Source organism: Octodon degus, unplaced genomic scaffold (assembly GCF_000260255.1).
Source record: "Octodon degus isolate 3935 unplaced genomic scaffold, OctDeg1.0 scaffold00251, whole genome shotgun sequence".
NCBI lineage: Eukaryota > Metazoa > Chordata > Mammalia > Rodentia > Octodontidae > Octodon > Octodon degus.
Genome location: NW_004524827.1, coordinates 1,621,504 through 1,634,018, shown reverse-complemented (window position 1 = coordinate 1,634,018; position 12,515 = coordinate 1,621,504). Strand labels below are relative to the sequence as shown.

The window sequence follows — 12,515 nt, the reverse complement described above, 5'->3', positions numbered from 1 at the left end:
AAAGAAGTCAAAGATCTTTTCAAGGAAAATTACAGTACTCTTAAAAAAGAGATCCTAGAGGATTTCAGAAAATGGAAAGATATCCCATGCTCCTGGAAAGTAAGAACCAACATCTTAAAGATGGCCATACTCCCAAAATTATTGTACAGATTTAATGCAATCCCTATCAAGCTACCATCAACATACCTCGCAGACCTAGAGAAATCATTCCTAAAATTTATTTGGAAGCAGAAAAGACCTAGAATAGCAAAGGCTATCCTGGCCAACAAGACAAGGCAGGAGGCATCACAATTCCTGACTTGAAAAATTATACTACAAAGCTACTATGATAAAATCAACATGGTATTGGCAACAAAATAGACCTGAGGATCGATGGAATAGATTAGAAGTTGCAGAGGCCTTTATGAACACACTCAGTCACGTAATCTTTGACAAAGTGGCCAAACACACTTACTGGAAGAATGATAGCCTCTTCAGCAAATGGTGCTGGAAAAACTGCCTCTCTACATGCCAAAAACTAAAATTTGACCCAGGTCTATCACCATGCACTAAGCTAAAGTCAAAATGGATTAAAGATCTAAACATTAAAGCAGAAGTAGTAAATCTCCTGGAAGAGAAAGTAGGAGGAACTCTTGAAGACATAGGGGTAGGCAAAGAGTTCATGATGGGGCCGGGGAGATGGCTCAGTAAGATAAGCGCTTGACTGGCAAAGAGTTCATGAACAAAAATCAAATCACACGGGAAACACTTGAAGGAATTAACAACTTGGATGTGCTCTTACTGAGAAGTTTTTGCAATTCTAAAGAAATTGCCAAAAAAGTGAAAAGACAACCCACAAATTTGGAAAAAAACATGACAAATAAGTACTCAGACAAAGGTCTGCTTTCTAGAATTTATAAAGAACTAGAAAACACTAGGGCCCCAAAATTTAAAAACCCAGTCCAGAAATGAGCATATGAAATGAACACCTGCTTCTCAGAGAATGATATTCAAGAAGCAAATAAATATATGAAAAAATGCTCCACTTCACTAGCCATCTGCGAAATGCAAATTAAAACAACATTGAGATATCATCTCATCCCAGAAAGGTTGGCTATCATAAAGAAATCACCCAACAACAAATGTTGGAGAGGCTGTGGAGAAAAAGGAACCCTTCTCCACTGCTGGCGGGAGTGTAGACTGGTGCAACCATTATGGAAATCAGTGTGGAGACTCCTTAGAAAAGTTGGACCTAAAATCTCATTTAAACCAGTTATTCCTCTACTGGGAATTTTCCTGAAGGATCTGAAAACATCATATCATAGGGATTTATGTGTGCCTATGTTTATAGCAGCACAATTTGTGATAGCCAAATCTTGGAAACAACCAATTTGCCCATCACCTGAGGAATGGTTGAAAAAGATGTGGTATTTTTACACAATGGAGTATTACTCAGCTATAAAGAATGATAAACTTGAAGCCTTTATATTGAAGTGGATGCCACTTGAACATATACTCATAAGTGAAATAAACCAGACACACATGTGTAAATATCATATACTTTACCTAGTACAAAAACTCAAAAGAAGAAAAACAAATAGAAATGCATAATACAAGTAAAACGAAAACAAGAACTCGAGGACTAACTAATTACGAGAGGGAAAGGAGAAGAGCTCGGAAACATGACAATGACAAGCCATACAGTTATATGTAGAAGATGGGCAAGGCAATGATCCTGAGAATCTCCAGAAGATTTTTGAATCTAGCAGTTAATTGTAAAGATACTCACCCTGACTAACTATATATACTGATACCTGTGAACTAAGCAACTGCACTTAGGTTGGTAATCTGTAATAGTAGTTTCATGCTTGGAGTGCCTGTCATTCTGGCACTTCTGAATATGGGCTGCTTGTCATGACATGCCAGGTGCTGCTGTGCTGTCTCTCAAGTAAATGTTTGTTTAAAAAGGAAAAGTTGGTGAATGAAGGCAGGAGACAGGAAAAGAAGTGTTTCAAGGCTGTTCTGCTACAATGCAGTATATGGTTAGATTTCTGGCCTTATGAGTAAACATATATAATCATTTATTCCTATTTTTTAAATATATTTTAATTTTTTAAATTTTTTCTCATATTCTGTAGGAACTTAAAGTTTAATATATCAATGCTTGATGAAAAATACCTCTTCCATGTTTTGCCTAAGATGTTTGATATTAAGACAGATAGTGAGGTTAAGCTCTACAGCCTAGGTTGCATGGTAATAACAATAAGCTTGTGTTCTGGGGGGGGTACAACCTAAGTTTGCAGACCAAAAATTAGAGAAAAAGAAGGGCTGCACGGAAAGCCAACATTTTGGCCCTAGTCTTTCAAAGTCAATTAAGACTCAGGACATATGAGAACCTGTACTATAACATTCTGTAACTCAGGTGTGTCTTAAATTATCTGATCAAGGAGATTATGGGGCCAAAAAGGAAAGTGATCAGTGATGTGGAGTGTGCCTAAGGAGAGTCACATGGAGAGAAAACATTTTCCCAGGCTTTCACAGAGAGCAAACTGGTCAAGCAATGGCTGTGACTCATCCACATGGCTGACACTGACAAAGGATCTACAAACTGAGGTACAAGGTTTCAGGATAAATCTTGAGGGGAATTGACTGAACTCATCACATACAAAAGCTGCAATTCTTGTTACATAGGTCTTACTTTATCTTGGTCTTAACCATCCAGCAGTAAAGTATAAAAACGAAGTATAAGAAGTAAAGCCATGGTGTTACGTTGAGCTGTAGGGGACTCAGGTCAACAACTTTTGAGACTGCCAGTCATGAGAAAGACCCAATACTATTATGGACTACTAGACTATTTTGGAATATTTTGCTAAGTTCACACACCTATAATATTTAAATGACGGAACTAAATAAAAAAAGGGGATACAGATGAATAACCATTTTGTATCTGTGTATTCAAAATGGTTAGAATAGATATACAGCTACATTCTCTTAAATCAATGAAGAGAGATTTGTTCTAACAGTGTCTGTAAATAGGGTATCGTGTCTGTATCTTGTACAAAAAATAACCACTAGGAAGACAGTATGCAATGTGTTAATTATTGAAACTGTCCTACCAATTTTATTTGAAGCTGTCTCATTGCTATTTGTTTATAAATAAAATTGTGGAAAAAATAAAAATAAATGTATTTGTTTTTATAAAATTTTTATTTATTTATTTGTTACAAGTTCTCACTACATAGCTCAGACTTGTAGTGATCCTCCTGTCTCGGCCTCTCCTGTGTCAAGCTCACAATTGTGTGCCACCCTGCCCAGTTTTGGAGCAGATGGGTCGCACCCACAGTTCTGGGACCAACATGACATGTGATACTTGGGATCAAACTCAGGCCCTTGCACTTGCAAGGAAGGCACTTAGACCACTAAGCTATCTCTCCAGGCCTGAATCATTGCTATTTAATGAGGCTATCTGGCTAAATTCTCCATTCTCAATCATTAAATCATTTACTATATTGTATGTGACAGATACAGAGATTAGCCCCCTTTAGTCTTTCTAGGAATACAAAAAATATGAAGTAGCTTATGAGAAATTTCCTCTCATATTTTCTTTTTGGTCATATTTAGTTAATGTTGAAAAATATAATGAGAAAACAAGTGAGGGACTGGGGAAATAGCGAAGAGTTCAAGCTGCATAATAAAGAGACCCTGTGCCAAATAAATAAATATATTTTTTAAATATTTTTTAAAAAAGAAAGCAAGTGAGAAGTTTGGCCCACTTCTTCCCTTGGCACTGCTGTCTTCTAATATTCTCTCCCTTCAGTGGCCTCATTCATTTTCACAATTTCAATGTTGCCTTTGTGTATGTGTGATTCTGCAATATTATTCTAGCTTTAATATTTTTCTATAAATTCAAATATCTTGTTGTTGTCGTTACTGTCTGCAAATTCTCTGGAACTCAGAATCTCCAAAGCAAAGTTAATTACATTCTTTGAGTCTCCACTCAAACCATGTTATTAATTCAATGAAACACATATGTAACATCAATTATGTGTCAACCCAGTGAAGCAACCCCTAAACATATCCATGGTTCTACTAGTCATCAGTTACTGATGTACTGTACTAATTGCTGAATTCATCCTTTTTCCTCACTTACCTATATCCCCTCACCAAAATACCTACATAGATGCAAGAAATATATATACATGCAAGCACGTGATTTGACTTGTTCTCAAATCCTGGCTTGCCATCTGAATAATTTCTTCTTAAAGTATCTCCCTTCTTGGTCTCCTCACTGCAAGTAATTGAGACTCCTATGACATGTCCATAATTGAGCCACTGATTATTTCTCACTTTTATTATGAAAGTACCAACTCAGTTGGTTTCTCTGATTTATCTCTGGGCTTCCAATCTATTCACACACTATTTCTACAAAAGGAATTCTAATGGCAGTTTTTATTTGCCTATAAGTCTTCCATAACTGTCATTGCTATGTATTTAACCTTCTGGTCATATTCATTATTTCATTCATCTGAAATTAGGGTGCAGATCTATGAACTTTGAATTCATGCAGTTGTGCCTGGCTTGGGTCTGGCTGCAGGGCTCGCTTCTTCCTGCTGCAGCCCTTGAAATTGAACCTGTTGTGCCCCTCTGGCAAGATGTTCTGCTTCTGGAATATCTGGGTGGTTCTGGCCCCTAGCCTCTCTGAAGGGACTTCAGCTGCAGAGTTTCACCCCAGGCCTATATGCAAGGCCTGGGCTGGGTCTGGAGGGATACAGCAAGCAAAGGGGAGTGTGGAAGCTCTCCCACACACTCACCATCCTGGACTTGGGCTGGGTCTGAAAGGGTCCCAAGAGCATGGCTGAAGATCTCACTCACACACTGGGTCTGGGCGTGGGCTGGGTCTCACTCATCTGTTCAGAAAGTATGAATGTATCTCTGTTGATTAATAAAATAAATCTAAATGTTCAAGTGTGGTATTCAATGTCATCTACAATATAGCCCTAACCCTTCTGGCCTTATCTTGTACTACCACCTACATCTAACTAAATTCCAATGAACTGTAGAAAATTCCTTTGCATCAAAAATATCCTGTACTTTACAAAATGATATTTTGTTCAACCTGCCTATTCTCCCCACTCATTGCTGTCATCCATCAAAGCCATGCACATCCTTCAAAGTCTATCTTTAATCTTATTTCTTCATAAAGCTATGTTTGATCAAATCAGCCAAATTTAACTTATTATTTCTTTAAAGTATTTCTTTTAAAATGAAAGCTTCTTTACAGATGGCAAACATCATACATGTGCATTTACAAAAAAAATAAGAAAAATGTATAAATCATAAAGAATAAGATGAAAACTATGTAAAAGTTCTCCCTATTATTGAAATGTTACTATAAGTTCTGGGAGCACATTATTTCCACAGACATGAACATACACACACACACACACACACACACACACACACACTCCAGATCAATCTATTTGTATTGTTTTGGAGCCTGATATTTTTATTTAATGCATAATGATTATTTCCCATTCCACTGAATGGTCTTCAGCAACAAGAATTTAATAACTACATAATCACATGTTATTTATTATATTGCAAGTTATATAATTTACTGCTTCTTGATAAATATTTAGATTGATCATAACTTTTTATGTTTTTTGAATGATATAATGCACTGTCTTGTAATTGGTTGCAATAATATAAGTAATTCATAAAAGTTAAAATGCTGGCTTAGAGCATAAACAAAATTTTGGTTTTTTAATCAATGGTACCATGTTTCCCTCCAAAAATATTACTACATTTTCATATTCTTATTATCAATGTGTGATCATTTCCCTACATATTGACCTATAGTATGTACTTTTTAATTAACTAGTAGAAATTTGAACCTATCTCATGTAACTTCTTCTTCATAATATCATGGTTATATTACACTTGTAATATATTTGATAAATATATTTGATAAAATATCACCCTAGTAGATATCTAGATGTCAACATCTGTTGGATCTATTGTAGGACCATGTGCTTTCTAGAAATTCATGGAAATATTTGCCAGCGAGAAGTCTTCATGATCCCATGATAGGCTGTCATATTTCTCTGCAGTAGTTTAATATACAAATTGGAGTGACATGACTAATGGAAATGGAAAAGGAATGAGTCACAACTTTCATTTTCATTATAATTGCCTAACTAATCTTCTAATTTTTAATACTATCAACTAGGAAATCTTTAGCCTCAAAACATTTTATAAAAGTTACTTGACAAAATATCTATATGTATTATACATATGGGTATAAAGTACTATTTGCTTATCCTAACTAAAAGATAACTGACTCATCATGCACATTTTAGGTGTACATGGGTGTAGAAGGTCTTTTTATAGGGCCTGAATAAGTTAATATATGACTTCTTTCCTTGCAGCAGTACATTTGTTTGGCCTCACTTGGCAACTGCAACCAGTTGAAGGACAGCTGTATGAAAATGGCATTAGCAAAGGGAACAGAGGGACCGAGTCCATGGATACTACTTACTCTCCAATTGGAGGAAAAGTTTCTGACAAATCAGAGAAAAAAGGTACGATGATCAAAATTACTGATTGATTATTGATGAATTTTCTTCTGATTTTGTCATTTAGACCATAACTGGGGTGGTTTCACTTCACATTAAATTTCATGATTAGTTGCAAGAAGTACTCTGTGTGAACAGAATAAATACACATAAATGATTTCTGAAAGCAAATTTTCCTTTTCTCCATTTCCTTGAGTATAAACCTATTAAACTTTCCACAGATGTGGCAATTTTAAAAATAGATAAATATTTACAGAATGAAATTTTCAATACAATGGAAATTGTGTTGCGCATATAACTACCCTGAAGCTACATGGGATTTTGATTAAATTCTCTGTATCCATGCCCAGCACTTATATATAACCATTTACAAAGGGTATACAGAAATTTCTTCTTCTCATAAAAAGAAAAGGTTTTTGTGCTTAATTTAAGGGTAAATAGTTGTGTCAAACTAGGAGAATGTGATTTTTTTCTACTTATGGAACATTAATTTTTCCTTGTTGGGGGAAAAGAAAAATCACTCTGAGATCTGAATAGTAAATTTAACTAACATGAGCCTGAATTGTTTGAGTTACTTATGATAAATGTCACAGAAACAACAGTCTAAACTTCAGATTCACACTGAATGGTTGTGCTCTTAATATACAAGCACTGAAAATAGCTGGACATTTGTTTTATGACTTCCTTTAAAATAGGATTCAATACCAGCCATGTAAAATTTCAGGAAGCAAATTTGAAAAGTGCAGAATGAAGAACACATATACTCAGCATTATTCTAGGTATTTTTAGATCAAAAATAAATGAAGAAATAAATAACTTATTATACTCAAAAATCTTACAATTTCATATGGCACTAAGATGTATTTTGTTTCATTGGTTGCAAACATGATGCCATGCTGTTTTATAGTTGTTTCAATTGATACTCTTTACCTAGATATTTAATTCCTTAGGGGACTGTTTTAGGGTTTCAATTCTTTCCTCTTTGCTTTTACAGAAGTGACTTTGCTTTGATCCATGCTTCAACAAAAAATGCCTAGGGACCAGGAAAGATAATAGTTCTGTCCATGTTTTCAATTCATGATACTGTTTCTTTTATATCTCATTTTAAAATACTTGTTTCTAGCCTGGACTACCCTTTCCCAGTAGTTTCATTGCTACCTGTGACAGAAGCAGAGGAAAGTAGAGGGGTCCGAGGTGACAGAACAAGGGGTCTGAGTACAGTCATAGTTTTCTTTCTATTCTCCCCTACCTACTTTTTCTCCCTTTCCCCTTTCTCTTACTGTTTGATCTCTTTATATCAGAAGTTATGAGAGTCACTATTTATATCATCATTCCAGGGGTTTCTTCCACTTATGATGAAAATCAGAAATATCTCTTTGAGTGTATTTTTTAATTTATACTTGTAGTGTATAATAAAAATGAAAATGCTACACAGAAAATGGTCATTATATCGTTACCATCAGACTATATTTAATTTTGTGTTCTAATTCACATTTATGATTCCTTTTCATAAAGTAGGTTGATAATGGCTAAACTTTGTTAAGCAATTACCATGTGCCAAAAATTGTTCTAGACATTTTATATCATGAGAGAGACATAGCCCCCATTTTCCAAAAGAAAAACAGAGGCACAGAGAGGTTCAGTAATTAGCACAAAGGTCTTGGAACTAGAAATTTGTGAACTGATTCCAAAGCCTCATCTCTGAACATGTTTCAACAATGAAGCTCCACTTTTACTGCACATTTTTGAAGAATTTTCTTTTTGAGACAGGGTCTCACTATACAGTTCAGGCTGACCTTGAGCTCACGTTGTAGCTCATGCTGGTCTTCGACTTGCAGTGATGCTCCTGACTCAGCCTCTCCTCAGTGCTGGGATTACAGGTATGCACCATCACACTCAGCTGAACATTTTTAACACTTTGGAAATCTCACAGATAACCATGTAGCCTAGACTTGTTTTAAAATTACAAAAATTAAGTATTTTGTGAATGCATAATATATGTGTAAATAATAGTCTATTTATTATTTACTATCATAGAATATACACAAATCTATCATAAAAAGAAAATTTATTAAACTGTATGCAAACACTTGCAAACAATACTTAGTATCATGTGTTGCCAAGAAAAATGTAAACAAATGTAAAGATGCAGAATTAAGTCATAGTCACACAAAATGAGCTTTAATGTATAATCCACTATTGTAATAACATCACAACTACCTCCTCTACCTAATGCCATGAGTTCAAGTGGTGCAAGGAACCACTTGTGATGCCATATGGCACTGAGCATCACCATGTGAGCTGTGGTCTCTCCAGAAGGTTATATTTCAGAGTAAAAAGTGATCTCTTGATAACCTTGCTTTTTTATGCTTTTTAATATATCTAACATAAAAATATAAGCTAATTGAATTTCTTTTTATCAGTAAGAATTATAGTCTATGTAGGCTATTAGCATTTAAGTTTGGGGGAAAATCATAAGCTATACATGGATATTTTCAGCTCTGCAGAGGTCAATGATCTTAACCTCTACACTGTTCAAGGGCAAACTGTATACTGAAATTTACAAGTGAGGTGTATATGAAGACGACAAAAGAGTTTTTACACAGTGAAATTAAAGCCCAAGAATCTATTCATGACAGATTTTATAGAAATTGTGTTCACCTACTTTCTAAAGTGTTGTGGCAAGTTATATAAATTAAAAAAAAGTTTTTATGTTTCTGCTCAATTATTAAAAAGAGCAAACAGTTTTAGTTTAATACCTTATTAGGAAAATACATTATGACTTGATGCCATCTATACAAGTTCTTACCTTGAGCCAACCTTTATGGAAGCCTGAACATAGCCTTACATATAACTGCACTTCATTGTCTTGCTATATTATGTCTTTACTTGCCTATTATTTACCAAGTAAAAATAGTTCTTTGTATAATGTGATATGTGTACTAAACTAAACCTTGCCGATGATGTAATAAAGTGTGAGGTTATTTTCAAGTGGCCATATGATTACTTTTATGTTTTACTAGACAACACAAATCCTATAAATATAGTTCTAGAAGCTTGTTTTCCTATTATATGTCCTAAAATATGAAACTGACCACCAAATTGTGCTTTGCATACTATTTTCTTTACTGACCTATAGGATTAGGTATGTAGCATGGTAGTTAGATGCCTCAGTTCTGGAATCAGTTGGTTTTGAATGCTGATAGTGTCATTTATTATTTCTACAACCTTCGGTAACTGACACACTGTCAATGAACCAACATCCTAGTCTGTAGCAAGATGACAATAATAGTAACTGTGTGGTATGAGTGTAGTGAGGAGTAAGTGAGATGTTTCATATTAAGCATGTATACCAGACCATGGCACATGGTTGAATCTGGTAATAATTTTTATGTTTGCCATTTTGAGACAGGATCTTACAATGTAGTTCATGCTGGCCTTGAGCTCACTTTGTACATCAAGCTGATGTTGAACTCTAAATGATCCTCCTGTCTCAGCCTCCTGAGTGCTGGGGTTACAGGTATGGACACCTGATGAATCTAGAAATAATTATTGGCTCAGAATATTGTAAAATTATCTAGAGATTTTTGAACTTCATTGACATTCTGTTAGCTACTGCAAAATCTACTTTTATAGAGCTGTCAATTTTTCTATGTAAAATGGCCTTGTTGGGGTACCAAGTTTGCTCTCCGTAAATCCTGGGCTATGTTTATTTTTATTTCATTTTTGAAGAAAGGAAAGACTTATTTAGCTCACAGTTTGTGGGGGCTTCAGTCCATACTTGGCTGGCTCTAAGGCAAAATGGCACATGGCAAAGGGCAACAGTTCACGGCAGTAGAAAACAGCAAAGAGCAAAAGGAGGAACAACATCTGTGGCAGCTTCCAAGCCTCTTTCCCTTATATTTTATGCATATTACCCACCCAAGTGTGGGTGTAGCACTCACACCCATAATCTCCTGCATTATTTCATGAATTAATTGTAAACTCTAGAAACCACACCAATGAGTATGTGAGGCTTTGGGGGACAAACAGACACAAACCATAACACCAACTCACATATTTACCTCTCCATGATTACATTATTGGAAATTAAGGGGTCCATTCCTCATGCCTCACATGTTTTAGGGCCAAGCATTAGAGATGTGATGGTGAACAACCAAGATGAGGTTCCCACCATTTCAGAATAGAAAATCTGATGGGTCCAAGGGTTTGGACTGGGTAACTCCCTTGAAAGAGTCCTAGAGTAGGTCTTGCCATTATCCACACCAAGAAATATGCTACAACAGCCAGGGGAAAAATTCAGTTATCACATACCCTTGATTCATTTTCATACACCCTAGATTCAGCCACCTCCCCCTATGAGTACATGAGCCTTTGGAGCTATGTACAAACCATAACAGTTCTCATCCCTTGAACTAGATATCAGAACCTTTGAGAAACTTGGGGACTGGAATTCTACAGAGCCGAACTTGAATTTGAGTTCTGTAGCTTATTAGCTATGGGAAATAGGAAACATCACTTATCACCTCTGAGCTACATTCCATCATCCCTGAAGTGAGGATGCTAAGGCCTATCTCACAGAGCAGTGAGGGATGGGTTGTGTTTATTTACCAATTTACATTTATTATTTGTAAATTGCTACCATCAACATGTGACAGGCACTAAGAATGGAATTTTGTTCTTGTTGTTGTTGGGTTTTTTTGGTTTTTTTGTTTGTTTGCTTGTTTGTTTGTTTTTGTTTTTTTGGGTTTTTTTGCAGAGCCAGGGATTGAACTCAGTCCCTTGCGCTTAACAGGGAAGTGTTTATTCTACTGAGCCATTTCCCAGCCCACCCCCCTGTTGTTTGTTTGTTTGTTTGTTTGTTTGGGGTTTTTTGCAGAACTGGGGATTAAATTCAGGCCCTTGCATTTGCCAGGAAAGTGCTTATTCTACTGAGCCATCTCCCAGGCCCAAGAATGGAATTTTTAAAAATCAAATTCTACTCATTGGTTCCCTATTAACTCTCTTTCTCTCTCTCTCTCTCTCTCTCTCTCTCTCTCTCTCTCTCTCTCTCTGCTTTTCATTAGTAGATAGAAATTTCTTACTAGTTAGTTATCTAAATGAGAGGAAAAGATGTATCTTATTTTAGGCACTTAGCATACCAAATATTGTAGAATTTGAAGAATAATCATAATCACAAATTGGATCTACTAATTTGACAACAAAACAAAGTTGTCATCATTCAATGAACACTAAAAGAATTAAAGACGTAGTATGTACTAATACAGCCCCTGACTAACTTGGAAGGTTAAAAAGTAGTCTTGTCCAAAAAAAAGGGGGTGGGTAGTTTGGGGACATAGCTCAGTAGAATAAACACTTGCCTAGCAAGTGCAAGGTCCTGCGCTCAATCCCCAGTACTGCAAAACAAACAAACAAACAAACAAACGAAAAACAAAAACAAAGTAATCTTAACTCTTTTCATTTAACTATAAAATATTATGTAACATTAAAAAATTTTAAATTTAAAAAAATAAAAAATTTTAAAAAATGAAATATTAGTTAACAACTAATTTTTTAAAAGTTGAGGGAGATATAAACAAATGCAAGGTTCACCTCTACATCTATGTCATGAACTAAAAACATAATTTTTCAAAATATAGAGTATTATGATCTTAAAAACTGTCAAATCCTACATTCTTACTTGAAGGTGAGGAAAATGAGGTCCAAAAGGTCAAGATAACACAGAGAACTGGGATTAGAGCTAAAGGCACTTGATGGCACATTTTATGCTTTTCAACCATTTTTGTAGTAATATAACACAAAATAAAAATATAATGTGCTTTCAATCCATGGCCTGCCATGCCGGCCCCACCAGTGGGGTGTGCTGAGATGGCGATTGAGACTGGGCATGGTGGCTCACTCCTGTAATCCTAGCGCTTGGGAGACTGAAAATAGGAGGATCACTACAAATATATATATATA

At 35.5% G+C, this 12,515-nt stretch overlaps 1 protein-coding gene across 3 annotated transcripts in view; it reads left to right on the top strand.

Moving 5' to 3' along the window:
- Tenm1 (teneurin transmembrane protein 1) overlaps positions 1-12,515 on the top strand; it is a 713,845-nt gene that overhangs the window by 385,979 nt on the left and 315,351 nt on the right. For 2 of the 3 annotated variants that reach the window (XM_004646076.1, XM_004646074.1), the window contains exon 6: positions 6,408-6,560. In XM_004646076.1, coding sequence (XP_004646133.1) covers positions 6,408-6,560 — 153 coding nt within the window. The remainder of the gene's footprint in view (positions 1-6,407; positions 6,561-12,515) is intronic. The other variant, XM_004646075.1, reaches the window with a different exon arrangement.